Source organism: Oncorhynchus masou, chromosome 15, assembly GCF_036934945.1.
Source record: "Oncorhynchus masou masou isolate Uvic2021 chromosome 15, UVic_Omas_1.1, whole genome shotgun sequence".
NCBI classification, from domain to species: domain Eukaryota; kingdom Metazoa; phylum Chordata; class Actinopteri; order Salmoniformes; family Salmonidae; genus Oncorhynchus; species Oncorhynchus masou.
This window is the reverse complement of record NC_088226.1, coordinates 55,682,718-55,707,167: the sequence shown is the minus strand read 5'-3', so window position 1 is coordinate 55,707,167 and position 24,450 is coordinate 55,682,718. Positions and strand designations below refer to the sequence as shown.

Genomic DNA, 24,450 nt, shown 5'->3' with positions numbered 1-24,450 from the left:
GGCTGGTAACTGTGACAGCATGGAATTCAAAGGAGGCGATAGATAGATGGGTAAGGGGAGAGAGAGAGAATGACCACTTGGGAGAGATGAGGATCCCGGTGCCACCACCCCGCTGACCAGAAGCTCTCGGGGTGTGCGAGAACACGTGGGTGGACAAAGAGAGAGCAGTAGGAGTAGCAGTGTTATCTGTGGTGATCCATGTTTCCGTCAGTGCCAGGAAGTCGAGGGACTGGAGGGAGGCATAGGCTGAGATGAACTCTGCCTTGTTGGCCGCAGATCGGCAGTTCCAGAGGCTACCGGAGACCAGGAACTCCACGTGGGTCGTGCGCGCTGGGACCACCAGATTAGGGTGGCCGCGGCCACGCGGTGTGGAGCGTTTGTATGGTCTGTGCAGAGAGGAGAGAACAGGGATAGATAGACACATAGTTAACAGGGTACAGAAGAGGCTACGCTAATGCAAAGGAGATTGGAATGACAAGTGGACTACACGTCTCGAATGTTCAGAAAGTTAAGCTTACGTAGCAAGAATCTTATTGACTAAAATGATTGAAATGAAACAGTACTGCTGGAGTAGGCTAGCTGGTAGTGGCTGCGATGTTGATACTACACTAATCAAGTCGTTCCGTCGAGTGTAATAGTTTCTACAGTGCTGCTATTCGGGGGCTAGCTGGCTAGCTAGCAAGGTTGATTGCGTTCCGTTACTTAAAAGAACGACAATAGCTGGCTGGCTAACCTAGAAAATCGCTCTAGGCTACACAATTGTCTTAGATACAAAGACGGCTATGTATCTAGCTAGCTACGATCAAACAAAACAAACCGTTGTACTGTAATAGTTACTACGGTGCTGCTATTCAAACAGTAGAAGAACGACAATAGCTGGCCAGCTAACCTAGAAAGCTAACCTAGAAAATCGCTCTAGACTACACAATTGTCTTAGATACAAAGACGGCTATGTAGCTGGCTAGCTACGATCAAACAAATCAAACCGTTGTACTGTAATGAAGTGAAATGAAAATGTGATACTACCTGTGGAACGACGCGGAATGTTGACCGGGTAGTTGGAGTTCAATTCGGTAGAGGTTGGCTAGCTGTTGGCTAGCTAGCTAGCAGCATTTCCTACGTTAAGGACGACAAATAGCTGGCTAGCTAACCTCGGTAAATTAAGATAATCACTCTAAGTCTACACACTCTAAACTGCACAATTATCTTGGATACGAAGACAACTATGTAGCTAGCTGACACTACGCTAATCGAGTCGTTCAGTTGAGTGTAATAGTTACTACAGTGCTAGTGGACAGTGGATGTTAGCTAGCTGCTTAGCTGCTTAGCTAGCTGCTTAGCTAGCTGCTGGGCAGATACGTTAGGACGACGAAATACGATAATTATGCAATTGTCGTTGATACAAGGACGGCTATGTAGCTGGCTAAGAAGAAATTGCTAAGATTAGACAAATCAAACCGTTGTACTATAACGAAATGTAATGAAAAGTTATAAAAAGTTATACTACCTGCGGACCGAAGTGTAGATGCGGCCGCTCGCTCCAACCGGAACCGGAAGAATTCACCAGAAAAGAATCCACCAGAAAAGAATGTAACAAATATCATAGTTAAATAGTCAAATACAGTGGGTCAAAAAAGTATTTAGTCAGCCACCAATTGTGCAGGTTCTCCCACTTAAAAAGATGAGAGGCCTGTAATTTTCATCATAGGTACACTTCAACTATGACAGACAAAATGAGGGGGAAAAAATCCAGAAAATCACATTGTATGATTTTTTAATGAATTTATTTGCAAATTATGGTGGAAAATAAGTATTTGGTCAATAATAAACAAGCAAGATTTCTGGCTCTCACAGACCTGTAACTTCTTCTTTAAGAGGCTCCTCTGTCCTCCACTCGTTACCTGTATGAATGGCACCTGTTTGAACTTGTTATCAGTAGAAAAGACACCTGTCCACAACCTCAAACAGTCACACTCCAAACTCCACTATGGCCAAGACCAAAGAGCTGTCAAAGGACACCAGAAACAAAATTGTAGACCTGCACCAGGCTGGGAAGACTGAATCTGCAATAGGTAAGCAGCTTGGTTTGAAGAAATCAACTGTGGGAGCAATTATTAGGAAATGGAAGACATACAAGACCACTGATAATCTCCCTCGATCTGGGGCTCCACGCAAGATCTCACCCCGTGGGGTCAAAATTATCACGAGAACGGTGAGCAAAAATCCCAGAACCACACCCCCCGTGTGGTTCTGGGATTTTTGCTCACCGTTCTTGTGATCATTTTGACCCCACGGGGTGAATGACCTGCAGAGAGCTAGGACCAAAGTAACAAAGCCTACCATCAGTAACACACTACGCCGCAGTGCCAGACGTGTCCCCCTGCTTAAGCCAGTACATGTCCAGGCCCGTCTGAAGTTTGCTAGAGAGCATTTGGATGATCCAGAAGAAGATTGGGAGAATGTCATATGGTCAAATGAAACCAAAATATTACTTTTTGGTAAAAACTCAACTCGTCGTGTTTGGAGGACAAAGAATGCTGAGTTGCATCCAAAGAACACCATACCTACTGTGAAGCATGGGGGTGGAGACATCATGCTTTGGGGCTGTTTTTCTGCAAAGGGACCAGGACGACTGATCAGTGTAAAGGAAAGAATGAATGGGGCCATGTATCGTGAGATTTTGAGTGAAAACCTCCTTCCATCAGCAAGGGCATTGAAGATGAAACGTGGCTGGGTCTTTCAGCATGACAATGATCCCAAACACACCGCCCGGGCAACGAAGGAGTGGCTTCGTAAGAAGTATTTCAAGGTCCTGTAAAGAGTAGCCCCACATTACAAGGCTTTTGTGGGGTTATTCAAATCATATTTTTACTGCAGCCTAGAGTAGAATTTTGTACTCACTTGAAAACAATAATGGAATTATTCATTGCATTGTGGTGTTGTAGGCTAGTCTAGGTAGGATATGGCGTTGTCCTTAAGATCAATAGGTGATCTTTTTGAGCTGTGGGTCTCTTGTCTTCACTATTCCTTCATGCACAATGTGCATATGTTGTCCTGAGGCAGAAACTTAGACCGCTATACCAGGATTTTTCTATTATATCCTTGTAAATAAAATCCTGTAAGATAGAATCCTGTTAGAGTCCAATAGGACTGGTTCCAAAAGCTGAAATAATTTTTCTATTGGAATCTATTTGGATCTTTGTATTGGAATACTATATGATCCTATAGGATTAACATGTTTTTTTCTCCTATTGGATTTCTATTAATTTTGTAGCTGTACACTACCGGTTAAAGGTTTTAGAACACCTACTCATTCAAGGGTTTTTCATTATTTTTACTATTTTCTACATTGTAGAATAATAGCGAAGACATCAAAACTATGAAAAAAAGTGTTAAACAAACAGATTCATCAAATAGCCACCCTTCGCCTTGATGACAGCTTTGCGCACTCTTGGCATTCTCTCAACCAGCTTCATGAGATAGTCACTTGGAATGCATTTCAATTAACAGGTGTGCCTTTTTAAAAGTTAATTTGTGGAATTTCTTTCCTTCTTAATGCGTTTGAGCCAATCAGTTGTGTTGTGATAAGGGGGTATACAGAAGCCATATTTGGTAGAAGACCAAGTTCATATTATGGCAAGAACAGCTCAAATAAGCAAAGAGAAATGACAGTCTATCATTACTTTAAGACATGAAGGTCAGTCAATACAGAAAATGTCAATAACTTTGGCATTTTCTTCAAGTGCAGTTGCAAAAACCATCAAGCACTATGATGAAACTAGCTCTCATGAGGTCCGCCGCAGGAATGGAAGACCCAGAGTTACTTCTGCTGCAGAGGATAAATTCATTAGAGTTACCAGCCTCAGAAATTGCAGCCCAAAGAAATGCTTCACGGAGTTAAAGTAACAGACACATCTCAACATCAACTGTTCAGAGGAGACTGTTTGAATCAGGCCTTCAAGGTCGAATTGCTGCAAAGAAACCACTACTAAATGACACCAATAATAACAAGAAACTTGCTTGGACCAGGAAACACGAGCAATGGACATGTCCTTTGGTCTGCAGTCCAAATGTGAGATTTTTGGTTCCAACCACCTTGTCTTTGCCGGTATGTCGGTGTGGGTGAACGGATGATCTTCGCATGTGTATTTCCCACCGTAAAGGATGGAGGTGGAGGTGTGATTGTGTGGGAGTGTCACCAGCAAAGCACCGTCTGTGATTTATTTAGAATTCAAGGCACACTTAACCAGCACGGCTACCACAGCATTCTGCAGCGATACGCCATCCCTTCTGGTTTAGGCTTAGTAGGACAATCATTTGTTTTTCTCCAGGACAATAACCCAACACCCACCTACAGGCTGTGTAAGGGCTATTTTACCAAAGAGGTTGATGGAATGCTTCATCAGATAAACCTGGCCTCCACAATCCCCCGACCTCAACCAAATTGAGATGGTTTGGGATGAGTCGGACCACAGAGTGAAGCAAAAGCAGCCAACGAGTGCTCAGCATATGTGGGAACTCCTTCAAGACTGTTGGAAAAGCATTCCAGGTGAAGCTGGTTGAGAGAATGCTAAGAGTGTGCAAAGCTGTCATCAAGGTAAAGGGTGGCTATTTGAAGAGTCTCAAATATAAAATACATTTTTATTTGTTTAACACATTTTTGGTTACTACATGATTCCATATGTGTTACTTCATAGTTTTTTCCGTATGTGTTATTTCATAGTAAAGATAAAGAAAAACCCTTGAATGAGTAGGTGTTCTAAAACTAATTGTAAATATATTTAAATTACATTCTAAAGGATATATCCTCAAAACTTGGCTATACACTATAGTTACAGTGCCTTGCGAAAGTATTCGGCCCCCTTGAACTTTGCGACCTTTTGCCACATTTTAGACTTCAAACATAAAGATATAAAACCGTATTTTTTGTGAAGAATCAACAACAAGTGGGACACAATCATGAAGTGGAACGACATTTATTGGATATTTCAAACTTTTTTAACAAATCAAAAACTGAAAAATTGGGTGTGCAAAATTATTCAGCCCCTTTACTTTCAGTGCAGCAAACTCTCTCAAGAAGTTCAGTGAGGATCTCTGAATGATACAATGTTGACCTAAATGACTAATGATGACAAATACAATCCACCTGTGTGTAATCAAGTCTCCGTATAAATGCACCTGCACTGTGATAGTCTCAGAGGTCCGTTAAAAGCGCAGAGAGCATCATGAAGAACAAGGAACACACCAGGCAGGTCCGAGATACTGTTGTGAAGAAGTTTAAAGCCGGATTTGGTTACAAAAATGTTTGTATTTCTATGTGTTTTGCCTGGTATGGTTCCCAATCAGAGGCAGCTGTCAATCGTTGTCTCTGATTGAGAACCATACTTAGGCAGCCGGGTTTTCGCCCTTGAGTTGTGGGTAGTTGTTTTCTGTTTTGTGTGTATCACATGACAGAACTGTTTCGTTCTCGTTATTCCTCGTTGTTATTTTGTTTAGTGTTCAGTTTTGATTCAATTTACAACATGAACACTTACCATACTGCACCTAGGTCCTCTCCTTCTTCCACCTACGACGATCGTGACAGAAGTACCCACCACAACCGGACCAAGCAGCGTGGTAACCAGGAGCAGAGAGTTCTGGACTCCTGGACATGGGAGGAGATTTTGAACGGTAAGGGACCCTGTGCACAGGCTGGGGAATATTGCCGCCCCAGGGAATAGCTGGAGGCAGCTAAAGCCGAGCGGCGGCGAATGAGGAGTTAGCACGGCAGCACAACAGGGAGGAGAGGCAGCCCCAAAATTTCTTGGGGGGGGCACACGGGGAGTGTCGCTAAGTCAGGTAGGGGACCTGAGCCAACTCCCCGTGCTTACCATGGAGAAAGGTTGACCGGGTTGACCAGGCAGGCACCGTGTTATGCGGTGAGGCGCACGGTGTCCCCAGTGCGCACGCATAGCCCGGTGCGCTACATCGCAGCTCCTCGTATGGGCCGGGCTAGAGTGGGCATCGAGCCAGGAGGACTGAAGCCGGCTCAGCGCATCTGGTCTCCAGTGCATCTCCTCTGCCCGGGTTATATGGCACCAGCCCTACAGACGGTGTCCTCGGTTCGCCAGCACAGCCCAGTGCGGTCTGTTCCACCCCGCCGCACTTGCCGGGCTACGGGAAGTATCCAGCCGGGACAGGTTGTGCAGGCTCGGTGGTCTCATCCGGTGCCTCCTCCACGCACCAGGCCTCCTGTGGCAGCCCCACGCACCAGGCTGTGTCTCCGTCTCCTCCCTCCAGGTGCTCCCACCTGTCCAGCGCTTCCGGAGTCTCCCTCCTGTCAAAAATGAACGAAACGTTGAAGAGATCTGATTATTAGTTTATAAATACTTTGCTACAATGACACACCTCGTTCCTTTCTTTTAGCATGTGCACATATTAAGTACACCATCATGCCTTGGGGATATGTGTCTATTCAGATTCCACAACGATTCTTTAGTTGTGGACATTACATCACCACACTCCCTTTCTTGCTCTCGGTCCTCATCTTTGTAAGTCACCTTGATTTAGCACGTGTGTGTTCTATCAGTTTATTTCTGAAAATATTGAGCGAACTCCATGACAGTAGCTAAAGCAAGGGTCTATAGCAGCACACAAGTAGACTACAAATGCATGCTGGGCCGGGCAGGCCCTGAGCTCATGAAGTGAGCGCTACTGGAGGGAAATTGGAAGGTGTGAGAAGGCTGGCGCTCCAGCCTTTGAGAACCTTGCTCCTCAAACCAGTCAAATTGGGCATGCTCCGCTCCAGCTCCGCTCCACTCCCATTCACTGGTGTCAATGCAATAGAATCCTACTCCGACGTGTTCTGCCTATAGCAAAATCTCTTGCATAGTTAGTTTTATTTCGGTATGTTGAATTGAAAGTGGCTAATATTACGTTAATTCGATCACAATTGCCACAGTAAAGAGAAATGTTGAAAGTGTTAACAGGGAAAACTCTAGAAGTGGTCATCAACCTTTTCTAGGTCAGGATCACTTTCTGAGTCAAAATGCAAGTTGAGATTTAAATCATTTGCTTTCTATTTTACTGGGCTGATGTTGCATGCATCTGATGGTCTGTCTCAGCAGAGGGAAAGAGCAGAAGATTGAGGGTTCGCCAATCAACAGCCCTCCGCTCTCCCTTTCCTCCACTGACACCGTCTTCAGCTGATGGCGAAACTCGAGTCACATCGCATTATTTCTGCCTCATGCACAAATTCATATTGTTACTCCTATGAACAGAGAACGTGAAATATTCCTTGGTATTAAAAAAGACCCAAGCCGCTAATAACAACAACGGAAGCCTACAGATCAACTTACCTACTCATTCATTACTGCTTTAGTTCTTGTTGTAGCGCTGAGTGGAAATAGGAAGAAAGTGCATTTTATGGCTAATAAAAGTGTTGACAGTGCTGAGTAAGAACTTAAACATGAACTCATAAAAACAGCAGCTCATAGCTGTATTCATTGACAGTCTCTCTGTAGTCATAGTTTGAAACATTTTGAAATATCACAGTATCAACTTTGCTGTAGATTTCTTATGCCTGCTACGTTACTGCAGACACTATATTCTGAGCCATCCGATTGGCCAGTGGTAAGCCTATAGTGCACTTGATTTGCTCTCTGGGCCCGCTGGGAAGGCAGAGTTTGTACCTTCAGACATGATATGATTCACAATGGCAACAGTTTGCCTACTCGGCGCGGGGCAGCTGAATCGGGTCATCTACCGCCAACAAAAAAAGGAACACAAGACTTTATCTTTGGGTTTTTTACAGAAATGTTTGGCAATTGACTAGGAATGCCTTGGTGACCATTGCTCTAGAAAGTTGAGTGAAGTTAAATCTCGTCCTTCTCTCTGTGGGCTGATATTTCTGCGTGTGGGGCCTGGTATAATGGTATGATAACAGGTGCCACTCTGGTTTCTACCAGAGGCGGTGCCTCCTCTTGACAATGCTTTGCTCCAACGCTTCACTTAATTTAGTTTTCAATTTGCATAAAGTAGAGCAGAGCTCAACTTTTTGTACTGCTCCACTAGCAGGGTTCTCGCCGCTCATCTTCCCACAATCACCCACACATTTCTCTGTGTGCCTTAATTTGAAAATGAATGGGGGTGGAACTTCTACTGAATTTGTTGTTTGACCTGAAAAGGGCCTCCGCTTGTCAACTCTTCGCTGCAAAAGACTGGCCGCTTCGAGGGCATAGGTGTGAGTGTATTCTAGTAAGTATACATTTTGAAAATGAAAAAAAGAAACAATGTACTATATATTAGCTGCTAGCTAGCATAGGAAGGCCACTCTGTGTGGGTTAATGAGCTGCTAGCTAGCTAGCCAACTGTACATACTGTATAGCTAGCTAAGTGAAATATCATCAGCTAGCTAAATTCCTATTAGCTTGTTATCTTGATGTAGGCCTATTTATCACTGTAAATTAAAAACACATGCTCCAAATGCATTTGTAGATAACAACAGCAATGGAAGAGGGTGAAAGGATTTGCTGCTCCAGCTGTCAGAAAAAGGAAAAGACTACTAGTGCATTCTGAAAGTATTCAGACCCCTTTGTTTTTTCCACATTTTGTTACGTTACAGCCTTATTCTAAAATGGATTAAATAAATAAAAATCCTCATCAATCTACACACAATATCCTATAATGACAAAGTGAAAATATGTTTTTAGATATTTTTTGCAAATTGCTTTAAAAAAAATGAAATACCTTATTTACATAAGTATTCAGACCCTTTGCTATGAGACTCAAAAATTGAGCTCAGGTGCATCCTGTTTCCATTGATCATCCTTGAGATGTTTCTACAACTTGATTGGAGTCTACCTGTGGTAAATTCAATTGATTGGACATGATTTGGAAAGTCACACACCTGTCTATATAAGGTCCCACAGTTGACAGTGCATGTCAGACCCAAAACCAAGCTGTGAGGTCAAAGGAACTGTCAGTTGAGCTCCTAGACAGGATTGTGTCGAGGCACAGATCTGGGGAAAGGTACCAAAACATTGAAGGTTCCCAAGAACACAGTGGCCTCCATCATTCTTAAATGGAAGAAGTTTGGAACCACCAAGACTCTTCCCAGAGCTGGCCGCCCAGCCAAACTGAACAATCGGGTTTGAAGGGCCTTGGTCAGGGAGGTGACAAAGAACCCGATGGTCACTCTGACAGAGCTCCAGAGTTCCTCTGTGGAGATGGGACACCCTACCAGAAGGTCAACCATCTCTGCTGCACTCCACCAATCAGGCTTTAATGGTGGTGTGGCCAGATGGAAGCCACTTTTTAGTAAAAGGCACATGACAGCCCACTTGGAGTTTGCCAAAAGGCACTTGAAGGACTCTCAAACCATGAGAAACACAATTCTCTGGTCTGCTAAAACCAAGATTGAAATCTTTTGCCTGATGGAAACCTGCTTCAGAGCGCTCTGGACCTCAGACTGGGGTGAAGGTTCACCTTTTCAACAGGACAACGACCCTAAGCACACAGCCAAGACAACGCAGGAATGGCTTTGGGACAAGTCTCTGAATGTCCTTGAGTGGCCCAGCCAGAACACAGACTTGAACCTGATCGAACATCTCTGCAGAGACCTGAAAATAGCTGTGCATTGAGGCTCCCCATCCAACCTGACAGAGTTTGAGAGGATCTGCAGAGAAGAATAGGAGAAACTCCCCAAATACAGGTGTGCCAAGCTTGTTGCGTCATACCCAAGAAGACTTGAGGCTGTAATCGCTGCCAAAGGTGCTTCAGCAAAGTAACGAGTAAAGGGTCTGAATACTTATGTATACGTGATATTTCAGTTTTTTTTTTTATACATTTACAAACATTCTAAAAACCTGTTTTTTCTTTGTCATTATGGGGTATTATGTGTAGATTGATGAGGGAAAAAACAATTTAATACATTTTTAAATAAGGCCGTAAAGTAACAAAATGTGGAAAAAGTCAAGGGGTCTGAATACTTTCCGAATGCACTGTATATGGAAGGTAATTTTGAGGGGGGACATTATGAAAAGCTTCTTCAGTTCTAGTCTATAGAGAGGAAAAATATGGAGACAGTGAGATAATAGCAACATACTAGTCATGGTTGTCTTGCTAATTGTAATATAATGAATCCTGTTTCTTTTTTATGTTTTCTGTACTCAGATATGGCGAGTTTTGAAAGTCTGTCCTCAGATGAAGTGGTCCCAATGGATGTCCCAAGAGACTGCTGGCACATTCTTGTATGCCATGGGTTGTATGTACTTATGTTAGCAAAGGTTGTATACAACAATACAGTTCAAATTCACACACAATGTAGGCTTCAAACCTATTACAACTAGAGCAGACCAATCCTGCTCCTGGAGTTATGCTGGGTGTGCAGGCATCTGTTCAAGCCCAGTAGTAACACACCTGATACAACTTATCGAACCTAAAGAGTTGATAAAAATGTGTATTATTGCTGGGCTGGAATAGAAGTCTGCTCACCAGGTAGATCAGGGTGTGGAGCAAGGTTGGCCACCTCTGGTATGGACTAGTTTTTGTTCAACTGAAAGTATGCTTTAGTAATAATAGCCTACTTACTAAGATGTCTAACATGTACGAACAAGTTAACATGTCATTTCAAAATGCACAAATAAACTGAGTTGATTCATTCATTGTTGATTCATTGAAGTAAAGTTTTTAAACTTGTTTAAATTGTTAACTTAAAACTGTTATTCAAGATGAACTAGTGTCAATGTTCATTAATCACAGATCACAATTCTGCAATAAAAAGGGGTGAAGGGGGATCTGTCTTTAATTTGTCTGTGTTTCTGTGTTGCTTTTTCAAATTAGCATGAGCTTTTTGTCCAGTTGTGAGCTTTCCAATCTGTTTTAATTGATTGTCACTCTGTCTCAGGATATCAGCCATGTGAACCCATTTTGCAGCTCATTATATTCTCATGCATGCGTCCCTTCCCAATTTCACCATGGGGGACAATGCTACCAGTAGATAATATATATATAACCATAAGCCAGATTTCGTACATGATTTTTCTGACATATGAAATTGTTTAGTGCAAATCCAACCCTTGTATTCTAGGTACAGTACTGTACATGAAAAAAAGGAGCTGACTGGGCTAATTCAAATGTCAAAAAGGAAAATAATAGGGTGTGGGAAGCATTGTAATTCTACCGTGTTTATTTGCTGAGAATTATTTTTGGATACAGTGACAAAATCAGAAGGTCAATGGGATGGAGGAGGATTGCAGAGGTTGTTGGTGTTGATGGTGGATGAAGAGAGATTTGCACAACAATGTTTGCAAATCAAAGCCACAATATCATTTACCCAAAGTACACATTCAAATCAAATCAAATGTATTTATGTAGCCCTTCGTACATCGGCTGATATCTCAAAGTGCTGTACAGAAACCCAGCTTAAAACTACAAACAGCAAGCAATGCAGGTGTTGAAGCACGCTGGCTAGGAAAAACTCCCTAGAAAGGCCAAAACCTTGGAAGAAACCTAGAGAGGAACCAGGCTATGAGAGGTGGCCAGTCCTCTTCTGGCTCTGCCGGGTGGAGATTATAACAGAATATGGCCAAGATGTTCAAATGTTCATAAATGACCAGCATGGTCAAATAATAATAATCACAGTAGTTGTTGAGGGTGCAGCAAGTCAGCACCTCAGGAGTAAATTTCAGTTGGCTTTTCATAGCTGATCATTGAAAGTATCTCTACCACTCCTGCTGTCTCTAGAGAGTTGAAAACAGCAGGTCTGGGACAGGTAGCACGTCCGGTGAACAGGTCAGGATTCCATAGCCGCAGGCAGAACAGTTGAAACTGGAGCAGCAGCACGACCAGGTGGACTGGGGACAGCAAGGAGTCATCATGCCAGGTAATCCTGAGGCATGGTCCGAGGGCTCAGCTCTTCCGAGAGAGAGAAAGAAAGAGAGAAAGAGAGAATTAGAGAGAGCATACTTAAATTCACACAGGACACCAAATAGGACAGGAGAAGTACTCCAGATATAACAAACTGACCCTAGCCCCCCGACACATAAACTACTGCAGCATAAATACTGGAGGCTGAGACAGGAGGGGTCAGGAGACACTGTGGCCCCAACAATGATACCCCCGGACAGGGCCAAACAGGAAGGATATAACCCCACCCACTTTGCCAAAGCACAGCCCCCATACCACTAGAGGGATATCTTCAACCACCAACTTACCATCCTGAGACAAGGCCGAGTATAGCCCACAAAGATCTCCGCCACGGCACAACCCAAGGGGGGCCGCCAACCCAGACAGGAAGATCACATCAGTGACTCAACCCACTCAAGTGACGCACCCCTCCTAGGGACGGCATGAAAGAGCACCAGTAAGCCAGTGACTCAGCCCCTGTAATAGGGTTAGAGGCAGAGAATCCCAGTGGAAAAAGGGGAACCGGCCAGGCAGAGACAGCAAGGGCGGTTTGTTGCTCCAGAGCCTTTCCGTTCACCTTCACACTCCTGGGCCAGACTACACTCAATCAGATGACCCACTGAAGAGATGAGTCTTCAGTAAAGACTTAAAGGTTGAGACTGAGTTTGCGTCTCTCACATGGGTAGGCAGACCATCCCATTAAAATGGAGCTCTATAGGAGAAAGCCCTGCCTCCAGCTGTTTGCTTTGTCTAGGGACTGTCACGAATCCCGCTTCCTGAGTCTGTGTTTGCCTGTGTTTCTGTCCTGGAGTGTGTTTCCGGTGTCCTGGAACGCATCCTGTCGAATTAGCTTGTTGGGAGATCGATGTTCACCCGCACCTGTATCCCATCAGTAATCTGCACACCTGTCCTGATCATCACCTCTCCCCTTCAAAAGCTCTGACCTGTCATCCATTCCCTGCCGGATCGTTAGCCTTGAACAGTATGTTGTGCCCACGAACCAGCCTCCAGTTTATAGAGGTTTTTTTTTTTTTTGACAGGGACAATTAGGAGGCCTGCGTCTTGTGACCGTAGCGTACGTGTAGGTATGTACGGCAGGACCAAATCAGAGAGATAGGTAGGAGCAAGCCCATGTAATGCTTTGTAGGTTAGCAGTAAAACATTGAAATCAGCCCTTGCCTTGACAGGAAGCCAGTGTAGGGAGGCTAACACTGGAGTAATATGATACATTTTTTGGGTACTAGTCAGGATTCTAGCAGCCGTATTTAGCACTAACAGGTTTATTTAGTGCTTTATCTGCGTAGCCGGAAAGTAAAGCATTGCAGTAGTCTAACCTAGAAGTAACAAAAGCATGGATTAATTTTTCTGCATAACTTTTTAACAGAAAGTTTCTAATTTTTGCAATGTTATGTAGATGGAAAAAAGCTGTCCTTGAAACAGTCTTGATATGTTAATCAAAAGAGAGATCAGGGTCCAGAGTAACACCGAGGTCCTTCACAGTTTTATTGGAGACGACTGTACAACTATTAAGATTAATTGTCAGATTCAACAGAAGATCTCTTTGTTTCTTGGGACCAAGAACAAGCATCTCTGTTTTGTCCGAGTTTAAAAGTAGAAAGTTTGCAGCCATCCACTTCCTTATGTCTGAAACACAGGCTTCTAGCGAGGGCAATGAAAACAATAGTGGTCCTAAAACGGAACCTTGAGGAACACCAAAATTTACAGTTGATTTGTCAGAGGACAAACCATTCACAGAGACAAACTGTGAATGGTTTCCGACAGATAAGATCTAAACCAGGCCAGAACTTGTCCGTGTAGACCAATTTGGTTTTCCAATCTCTCCAAAAGAATGTTGTGATCGATGGTATCAAAAGCAGCACGAAGGTCTCGGAGCACGAGGACAGATGCAGAGCCTCGGTCTGATGCCATTAAAAGGTAATTTACCACCTTCACAAGTGCAGTATCAGTGCTATGATGGGGTCTAAAACCAGACTGAAGCATTATAATGCATTCATGTGCATTATACATGTAGGCCTATGTATTTTATAGGAAGTGAGCTATAATAATCAATGTCATGAGACAGGTATAATGAAAGAGCCATAACTAAGCTAAAATATGAGGATCATAATGTTAAGATACCATAAACCAATTGGTAACATATTACATGGGAAATTAAAGTGTTTCATTTACAATGTTATAATGTGTGTTACTGGTGAATTCTACACTTTGGTGGGCAAAATTCACAATTTAATTTAGTCAACACATTTACAAATGGTGGCTTTGATCACAGTTTTGAAGTTTAGGTTTAGTTCATAGCTAGCTAGCAGCACAAGCAAACGTTGTGCAAATCTCTCTTCGCCCACCATCAACACCAACAACCTCTGCAATCCTCCATGCCGTTGACCTTCTGATTTTGTCTCTGTATTCTAACAAATTTACATCATATAGAATTGGAAAACCAGACACAAAGATGATTGGCTTTCCTCAATATATTTTTTGGGTTTTGCTTGTCCGGAACAAATGACAAGTTAAACTACAGTATGTTTCATGAACGGAAGATTTTAAGGCAAACATCTGCTTCTCACTTGATTAGTTAATGACAGTGGTGGCCGCGTAACATGTGCATAAGTTGAGCAGAGCTTAACCTTCTCAACTGATCCAGTAGCAGCATTCTCACACCTTCCTGTAACGCTCGTCGTTGGAATGAGGTGAGGACCAAAGCGCAGCGTGGTGAGTGTTCATCATATATTTATTAAACCGAGAACACTAAACAAAATAACAAAGGAGAATGAAACGAAACAGTTCTGTAAGGTGACATACACATATCAGAAAACAATCACCCACGAAACACAGGTGGGAAAAGGCTACCTAAGTATGATTCTCAATCAGAGACAACGAACGACACCTGCCTCTGATTGAGAACCATAGCAGGCCAAACACAAAACCACAACATAGAAAAAAGAACATAGACTACCCACCCAACTCACGCGCTGACCATACTAAAACAAAGAGATAACAAAAGAACTAAGGTCAGAACGTGACACTTCCCCGCACCTTTCTCTGTGTGCACTCGTTGAAAATGAATGATGCCACATCTGGTGAACCTCCTGTGTAACGGTGTGATTTAGGACCATGCAGACGTCTCCGAGCACCACAAAATGATGTCCCCCCCACTTCTAAAACCTAAGTTGCATCCCTGGAGTTCTATACACATAATACTCTGTCAAATAAAAACTCAACCATTTGAAGAAAGGGGAATAAAAGGTGAAGAAGTAGAGAGATTATTAAATGTTATTACATTTATTTATTAGCCTGCACATAAACGCAGCATTTTGACCTGAAGCCTTTGCAAAGGACGCTTTGGACAGGATTTATTTATTCGAACCTTAGTAGCCTGCACATAAACCCAACATTTGACCTGAATCCTTTGCAAATGGTACTTTGGACAGGACAAGTCAGATGTGGAATATGTTCTCAAGTGTAATAACTGTATCGTAACCAATTAATTAGGCTACAATAAACTACCATCCTGACTTGACGGTGGCCTACAGTTGTAAAATCTGTCAACTTCACGAAAGCTTTAGTTTATGGTTAACTATGCATTCCTCTTAGGCGTTTACCTGAGGGCTGTTTCCTCTCATAGCAGGTTTGTCACTCAGCCTGGTCTCATAGACTAGACGTAACATAGTAAATGTAAATTATATTATGTCTACACGTGAGTCCAGGTTATATCACTAGGCAGATGGCTGGTATCGCTTGAAAGCATGTGTGAGGTTTTGAATGTTTCCAAATGCAAATTTGAATGGTGTAATGATGTAATGACTCTCTTCAGTGTATCAACAACTTATTGTAACATTGCATTGTTTAATCACCTTCTGAGAAGTGGACATATTCTTCTCCTCTCTGACTGTCCACTGGGCTATGTATCCTCAGGCACGGGGGAGAGTGGGAAAACCACCTTCATCAGACAGATGAGGATCATCCATGGAAGAGGCTTCTCTGAGGAGGAAAGACGGGACTTCGCCAAGCTCATCTACCAGAACATCTTCACAGCTGTGAAGGCTATGACCCGGGCCATGATCACCCTCAGACTGCCCTATGCCTACCCAGAGAATGAGGTCAGGGTCTGGTTACATACTGTTCAGTCAAACTGGCCTAACCATGAGTGAAAGGCACCCTCTCTAGCATCTGTCTATCTATCTGCCCTCAGATGTATGACAGGTGGGTGCAGGATGTGGATGTCTCTGTCACCCAGCTGGACAGAGGCAATGTGGATGCCATCCGCCGTCTCTGGGCCGACCCAGGCCTCCGGGTCTGCTACAGCCGCCGCAGCGAGTACCAGCTGTTGGACTCCACAGAGTAGTGAGTACCACCAGTATCTCTTGGTCTCGCTCTGTCTTTTTCTCTGTCTCTTTCTCTCTCGCTGTGGGAGACATTTACTAAGCGTTTGCCCCAGGTGCAATATTTGCTAAGTTTGCACCTGCTTTTTTCAGTAGAGGCTGAAAAAATATGAAGTAGATGGTTTTTGCTTCCTTGGTAAGATACAAAATGTTATACCTTAATAACCACAATGAATGAAAAAAAATGATTGTTTCATTCACAGAACTGTGTCCCCATTGTACAGCACTGTGCGTTGTACACTGTCCTTATCAACTGCAAAGTACATGATGTCCATTGGAGGGGGCTAATTCTCCACAAATAAATGCACAACCAGATATCAGCCATGTTAAAAACACATATTCACAAACAGCCATCTTGTCCGGCACCATTTGATTTCATTTTATAAATCAAATCAAATAGCAGAGAGAACAGTCTTTGACAATTTTTGTGGCCTTTCTCTGACACCGACTGGTATAGAGGTCCTGGATGGCAGAGAGCTGGGCCCCAGTGATGTACTGAGCCATACTCACCAGCCTCTGTAGCGCCTTTTGGTCTGCTGCCTTGCAGTCCGTTCCAAGCGGTGATGCAGCCAGTCAAGATGCTCTCAATGGTGCAGCTGTATAACTTTTTGAGGATCTGAGGGCCCATGCCAAATCTTTTCAGCCTTCTGAGGGAGAAGAGACTTTGTTGTGCCTTCTTCATAACTGTGTGGGTGTGTGTGGACCATGTTAATTCCTTAGTGATGTGGACACTGAGGAACTTGAATCTCTCGACCCACTCCACTACAGCCCGATCGATGCCGATGTGGGCGTGCTCGTCCCTCCTGTTCCTGTAGTCCATGATCAGCTCCATTGTCTTGCTGACGTTGAGGGAGAGGTTGTTGTCCTGGCACTATACAGCCATGTCTCTGACCTCCTCCCTATAGGCTGCCTCATCACCATCAGTGATCAGTTCTACCACGTCATGTCGTCAGCAAAGTTGAAGATGGTGTTGGAGTCGTACGCAGCTACACAGTCGTGGGTGAAGGAGGGGAATACAGGAGGGGACTAAGCACAAACCCATGAGGGGCCCCCATGTTGATGGTCAGAGTGGCGGATGTGTTGTTGCCTACCCTCACTGCCTTGGGGCAGACCGTCAGGAAGTTCAGGATCCAGTTTCAGAGGGAGGTGTTCAGTGTTCAGTCACTGGGTCCTGAGCTTGGTGATGAGCTTGGAGGGAACTATGGAGTTGAATGCTGAGCTGTAGTCAACAAACAGCATTCTTACATAGGTATTGCTTTTGTCCCGGTGAGTGAGGGCAGTGAGGAGTGTAATACGGACTGTGTCATCTGTGGACATGGTCACAATACAGATAATTTCTCAAAAGTATACTTTTTCACTTTCCACCCATTCTTGAAATCTACCCGATAGTAAAGTTATTTTCCTTTTAGAATTAATTTACTAACTAAGTTGAAATTGAATAGATTGATACAGACAAAGGCCTAATGTTGGACTGCTATGTGTCCCTACCCGTCTCCCCTCCTGTCCTCTCTCTCCTTCTCCCTGCTCTCTCAGTATTTACTCAGCTAGCTCTGAGTCATTATAGCAGCATGATAAGAAACATGCACACAGTCAGTCAACATCCAATTAATGACAGGTTGTGTCAACATAAACCATTAAAACAATAATCCCAACACAGTGGTAAGGACTCCATGTACCTTTTTCTAATTTCCCATCTCAATTCCTTCTGCAAGACTCAATTTGTGTTGATTGTTGTATGTAATATACAGTTGATATTACATGTCTCATCTACAGAATTAACTTGCTACTACCATTGTCATTACCATGGGAAAGATAATTGTATCACATTTTTTTGTGTTCTCGGTCTTTCTTTGTCTGTTTCTCTCTCTTTTTTGCCCTCTCCCTCTTTCTCTGCTTCTGTCCATTTCAGCTACATGACAAATCTGGACCGCATATCAGCCCCAGACTACATCCCCACTGCTCAGGACGTACTGCGAGTTCGATTCCCCACCACTGGCATCCATGACTACTCCTTCACTGTGGAGAAAATCACACTCAGGTGGCCGCACCCTCACTCATATCACTCAGATTGCTCACCCTGGACTCACCTAGACTTCAAGGGAACTAATAGAACACCAGAGCTGCTGATAAGATTGTGGACTAACCTATAGGCTATCTTTGATATTGTCTGGCTCTACCCTTGGCTGTTTTAGACACAGTGGAATTACAAGCACATGCAATCACATTACCCAGAAAACTTGCTGAAAACATACACATTTATTTTTGTGCTTTTGAACATGGCGATGTCATTGTTTTTTACGAAACCTTTGTGTTATTAATATGAAAGGTCCAGCTGTGTTCAGGTGTGGTGTTTTTCACCACCCCTGTTGTGAAAAGTTGGACTGTAATTTGTCTCTGTAATCAGGCAGGAAGGATACAGGGATAGAAATGGTGAGGTATCAATTATGGCCTTTTTTAGAGCCAAATGCTCTATGAGGCTCATTTGCATGGGGACTTGAAAACTGTGAAAAACAGGTTTGATATGTGACAGAAGGAGAGAGAAGAAATAAGTATCGGCATACACAGGAGGATATGCCTCTCAGCCTTTCTCACAGTGTTAGCTACACCTCAGACACTTCTATCTCATTAACAACTCTGACCAGCTGCCTCATTGAGACAAGGCCCCTGCCTTGCGTGGCATCACAAACACCTTATTGATAAAGGTCACAATGGTGTGTGTGTGTGTGTGTTGAAAGATGCTCTAATAGGTGTTTCTAACTTTCTCTCTCTCTCACTGGGTAGGATTGTGGATGTGGGTGGACAGAAGTCAGAGAGGCGGAAGTGGATCCATTGTTTTCAGGACGTCACATCCCTCATTTTCCTGGCTTCCCTCAGTGAGTACGACCAGGTCCTGGAGGAGAGAGAGACCGATGTGAGTACCTGTCTGTCTTTCTGTCTCTCTGCCTGTCTGATTGTCTCGGCCTGCTTGTCTGTCTTACACACTGGCTGACAGCCTGTCTCTGTCTGTCTATCTGACTGGCAGACTGCCTGTCTGTCTCTACCTGTCTGCCTCTACCTGTCTGCCTATCTGTCTGACTGCCTGCCTGCCTGCCTGTCTATCTGTCTGTCTATCTGTTTATCCTCTGTGTTGTCCTTGACCTTCATTTCATAGCATAGTTTGTATATGGGTCTCAACCAAGTAAACATTGAAACCTCCGTTTTCTATCCAGAGGTTTTTCTGGCCATGGCCAACAGGTTTCAGTGTTGCGTATCAAAACCTGCTGCCATACCACTATCTCTCCAACCCTCCCTCCCTCCTGACCAAGGCTCACTAAGCCGCTTATCTTTCCTGGCCACTTTTGAGACTCTCTCTACATTCATTAACCTCCACTGTGCTCCTGCCCCCATATTCTCTCCTCTCCCCCCTCTCCCACCTCTCCCCCCTCTCCCACCTCTCCCCCCCTCCCTCCTCTCCCCCCATTAGAACCGTATGGAGGAGAGCTTGGCTCTGTTCTACACCACCATCCACTCCCCCTGGTTCCTCAACACCTCCATCATCCTCTTCCTCAACAAGACAGACATCCTCGCTGATAAGATCCAGGCGTCCGACCTGCAGAAGTACTTCCCAGGGTTCACAGGTAGGTCTACACAAACACACGTGCGCACACACACACACACACACACACACACACACACACACACACACACACACACACACACACACACACACACACACACATCCCCCCCTAAATAGCGGTGTGATGGATGTAAACTCATTGAGTCACATCCCTTGGTGTTAGTTTTTCTTTCTCAGAGCGATGGAGTTGTAGCTAACTGCTGCTTCTGGCTGGAATAACAGAGACCTTATGACCCCAACTGGTGGGTTTTTGCATTATAGTTGGACATGTAAAAAAGACTGTAAAACCACCAGCAAATGAGCTCCAAGTGATTTTAGTTTTGTAAATCTGTTCCAAAGTATTCCCCTGCATAATAGAGAGATACTGTATATGTGATTGTGTACATAAGTAAGCAAGGTTTGAAATGATTGTTTTTTAAAATATTATATCTGTTTGGGCTTTTTGCGGCTTTTTTTGTAATTATGTTCCAGCCCCTTGACCATCCACTCAAGAAACTAGTTGATGCCCTGCCTTATGATATTCAAAAAAGTCATTTAGAAAGTAATTTCAAACCTCTTTTGAAAGGGGTTTCATAGGGTGAATTCTCACATGAATACATAACCATGCTGGCTATAGCAAAACCAGTAAACATAATGTTCTTTAAGTACCAAATCATTGTTTCTTAATGCAGGGATTATTGTTTCAGCAAGGGTTGAATGTGTGATTGATTTCATGTGTATGGTGTGGGTACATAGTTTACTAACGATGTGCCTCCACTGATGTGGAAGGAAGGTTGCCGAGCCTCTCTAGAGCTTCCCCACCACACTTCCACTCCCCCGGCATGTTGCCCATGGCAACTATAAATACCCTGCACTTTGCATCACCAAGCCATCCCTCCAGGGGGTTTGGGGAGACTTTACTCCTTCCTCCATAAACTCTGAATTGAAGTTTTGTTTATTATCACATACACCGGATAGGTGCAGTGAAATGTGTTGTTTTACAGGGTCAGCCATAGTAGTACGGCCCCCTGGAGCAAATTAGGTGCCATCAACAGATTTTTCACCTTGTCGGCTTGGGTATTCGAAACCAGCGACCTTTTGGTTATTGGTCCAACACTCTAACCGCTAGGCTACCTGACACCCTGAGGTTAGGTTCATCCATATTGGCCGTTTGATGTAAAGTTGCTATTTAAACTTTTTGCGCTATAGCGTTGCGATGGTAACATTATGCGATGGTTGCCTTAGAACATATTTAATGATTTTTGTACTTCTGTACAATCTTGGGATTTTATCCTTTGCTTTTCATCTTTGTTTCTATTGGCCTCCAATTTCTCTCTCCCATTTACCCACACCCCCTGACCTCTTTTCTTCTCTCCCCTCTCTTTCTCTCCTCCCTCTCCATCTCTATCCTGCCCCTGTCCTCCCCCTCACCCCACACCTGAAGGAAAGCGACGTGACGCTCAGGATGCTATGAAGTATATACAGAAGATGTATAAGCAGCAGACTCGCAGCCGGGACAAGGAGGAGAGCAAGACACTGTACCCCCACTTCACCTGCGCCACCGACACCAACAACATCTGCAATGTATTCAATGCCGTCAAGGACACGGTGCTTCTCAAGGCCCTCAGGGACTATGGGGTGATTTGATGGACCTGGGGGCCCTCCTGCCTGGGGAGCAACACTCAACCAACACTCAGGGCTGAAGAGACTCTCCCCCAATCCATTCCTCGCTCACTTTTCTCCTCTCTCCATCTCAGCGATGGGGATGCTTTCTGGCCAAACCTTCTTATTGTAGGAAGGAATCTCAGACAGAATGGACTCCTGAACACACACACACACACACACACACACACACACACACACTACAGGATCTGATCATAGTTATTTCCCCCTCTGGTTGTTATTGTATAATGTTGTGTGTAAAGGCTTGGAGATGCAGTGCCCTTCCAGTGCTTGAAACTGGACTATAGATGTCATGAAGTGCTGTGCCTCCATTATGTTAGTGATGACTTTAGCAGGTGGAGAGGAGAACTCTAAAGCCCATATGTATCACCAACACCCCCATGTTGATAGAAAAGGCCTCTGCTCTAGAGATCACTACAGAAGCTTCCACTCTATCTGTGTGTACGCTACTGTACACATGTTGTAGCCATTACATAACATACCATTTACACTAATAAGTTAACACTTATGAGAAGGTGCCACAAAATAAGGCTGGTGTAACATTTTGTGTTTGGTTAGTCTTTTCATTTGTTTTATTGATTGATAGCTGTATTCCAGGTGTGAGGTGTGGTGAAGGCGGGAAATGTGAGAGTCGATGGGTTCCCCTGACACAGTATGTTATGCAATGCAATGCTGTACTACACTGTTAGGATTCTTGGTTTGGTTCATTGTGGATGTTCCTGTCTCTTCCCATAATGTGCTTGCTTTTCGACCAATCACTAACTGCTATACATTGAGTTCATATGGGAACAACAATACCAGTGAATCAATACATTGCCCAACAAGTCCTTAAAGGGATAATTCAATGTGTCATTTTGAAATTTGGGTGGTTTCCTTACTCTGTAGCATTCTATGTACAAGGTATGACAGTAATCCATGCTTTGGTTTAGTTTCCCTGACACTGTTTCCAAATGCAAATGTTTAGCATTTGTGGCTCAAATCCCATTCAAGTCATGGGACCGATTATTAGCAATTTTTGGGCATCATGTTCAAATCATCTATAAGTTACTTTGGTGAGCTTCACGATACTTTAGGATAATTTGGACATAAATGATCAAATTGGTCCCATGACAGATTTGTGCTACAAATGTTGGCATTTGGATAACGTGCAAGGGAAACTAAACCAAAGAATGGATTGCTGTCATACTGTATCTTGTACACAGACTGCTTACAGGGTAAGGAAACTAATGTGTCATTGTGTAATTTGGGTGAAATATCCCTTTGAGAGCAGGAGCCAAGTGCAGGGTTAATACTAGCTGGCAGGCATGCTGCTGTTAATGCTATTAGGTGGTTGAGGGAGGCCAGTAGAAATGACAGCCTGGTGTCCTGAGCGGTTCAAGTCTTGCTACTGTCTGATACCTCCAAAAATCAACATAAAAAGAACAGAGTGTAGTTGTGATGTGAATGGTGATAGGCTACAGCCCACGGTAGGGCTTTGATTTGAGCGGTGGAGTTTCCTGATCATCTCTTCGGGCTGTGCTGCAGAGTGTCATCAAAGGTTACACAGCAAAACAAGGATTTAATCATTGTATTTATTATTAACATCTCTTTATTTATCGTTGGCTAGTTCTTTTACTCTGGTCCCGATATCCAAATTTATGTTCAGTCGATATTTAGCTTAGTAGGCTTTGGCTGTGCTCAAATTGTTACTAGGTCGGTAGGATTTTATATTGGTTTTTATATTGGTGCAATTGAAGCAATATTGTCTCTATACATATGAGTGTAATATCCATCTCAATATGAGTGAGTGGAGCAAGGTGGAGTCTGTCTGATAATACAGGTATTAATATTCTAACGTGTGTGTGTGTGTGTGTGTGTGTGTGTGTGTGTGTAAAAGAACTTCAAGATCAGATTAAAACCTCTTCCATTTAATTGAATTCAGTAATGACAAATTGACATAGATCATGTAGTGTAGTATGCATCTATATGATCAAGATTTAAGAATATTGCTTTGGGACAGTGTGAATAATGTATACAGTATAAGGATTTGACCTGTGTTTTCTAACTTTTGACCAAATAGTTTTTTTGTAAAGGATTTGAGTCTGAATGTGCAACTGTTGTATAGCTATATACTGTATCTTCCCCTGCAGAACTAAACAAGAGCCCTGCTGTTGTGAAATATTAATTGTGTTCAGATTATTTTTATATTAGACAACCTAGCTACAGTAACTGGAGTTGTTGTATATCTTACAGACTTAAACATTGGGAGAACTCTTATTTGGTGCAAATATTTTGTATAGATTTGGCAAGAATTTTGTGGAAATAATTTCAGATTAGATTAAAGATATGTTTTGACAAAGATTCTGTTTTTGTGTTTTTCTTCAGACTATGGTACTCATGGGAAATCTAGTGTACTGCTGAATTGCTTGCCATGTTGATATAGCTTCCTGTCACTTATGACTCCAAGGAGTAGGGGCTTAGCTTAACCTGCTTTTTTCAAATAGTCATACAAGATCTTTCACCTGCCATTTATCATTTCAATAAACCCCTGTGTGCTTAAGGTGTGGCCCGAGAGACAACCTGTAAGGACAGGTGTGTGTGTCCACAAACAGACAGCTGGCTTTGGATTTTATATTGGTGCAATTGCAGCAATACGGTCTCTGTACATATGAGTGTAATATCCATCTCAATATGTGTGTATGTATAAGATGGCTCCAGAGAAGAAGGCTGACTGTCACGCCCTGACTGTAGAGAGCTTTTTATGTCTCTATTTTGGTTTGGTCAGGGTGTGATTTTGGTGGGCATTCTATGTTCCTTTTTCTATGTTTTGTATTTCTTTGTTTTGGCCGGGTATGGTTCTCAATCAGGGACAGCTGACTATCGTTGTCTCTGATTGGGAACCATACT

General features: G+C 43.4%; 1 protein-coding gene across 2 annotated transcripts in view; it reads left to right on the top strand.

Moving 5' to 3' along the window:
• LOC135556497 (guanine nucleotide-binding protein subunit alpha-11-like) overlaps positions 1-23,902 on the top strand; it is a 34,603-nt gene extending 10,701 nt beyond the window's left edge. For both annotated transcript variants that reach the window (XM_064989744.1, XM_064989743.1), the window contains 6 exons: positions 15,820-16,004; positions 16,097-16,248; positions 18,196-18,324; positions 19,068-19,197; positions 19,750-19,903; positions 21,326-23,902. In XM_064989744.1, coding sequence (XP_064845816.1) covers positions 15,820-16,004; positions 16,097-16,248; positions 18,196-18,324; positions 19,068-19,197; positions 19,750-19,903; positions 21,326-21,528 — 953 coding nt within the window. In that variant the 3' untranslated portion in view covers positions 21,529-23,902. The remainder of the gene's footprint in view (positions 1-15,819; positions 16,005-16,096; positions 16,249-18,195; positions 18,325-19,067; positions 19,198-19,749; positions 19,904-21,325) is intronic.
• The last annotated feature ends 548 nt before the right edge of the window (positions 23,903-24,450 follow it).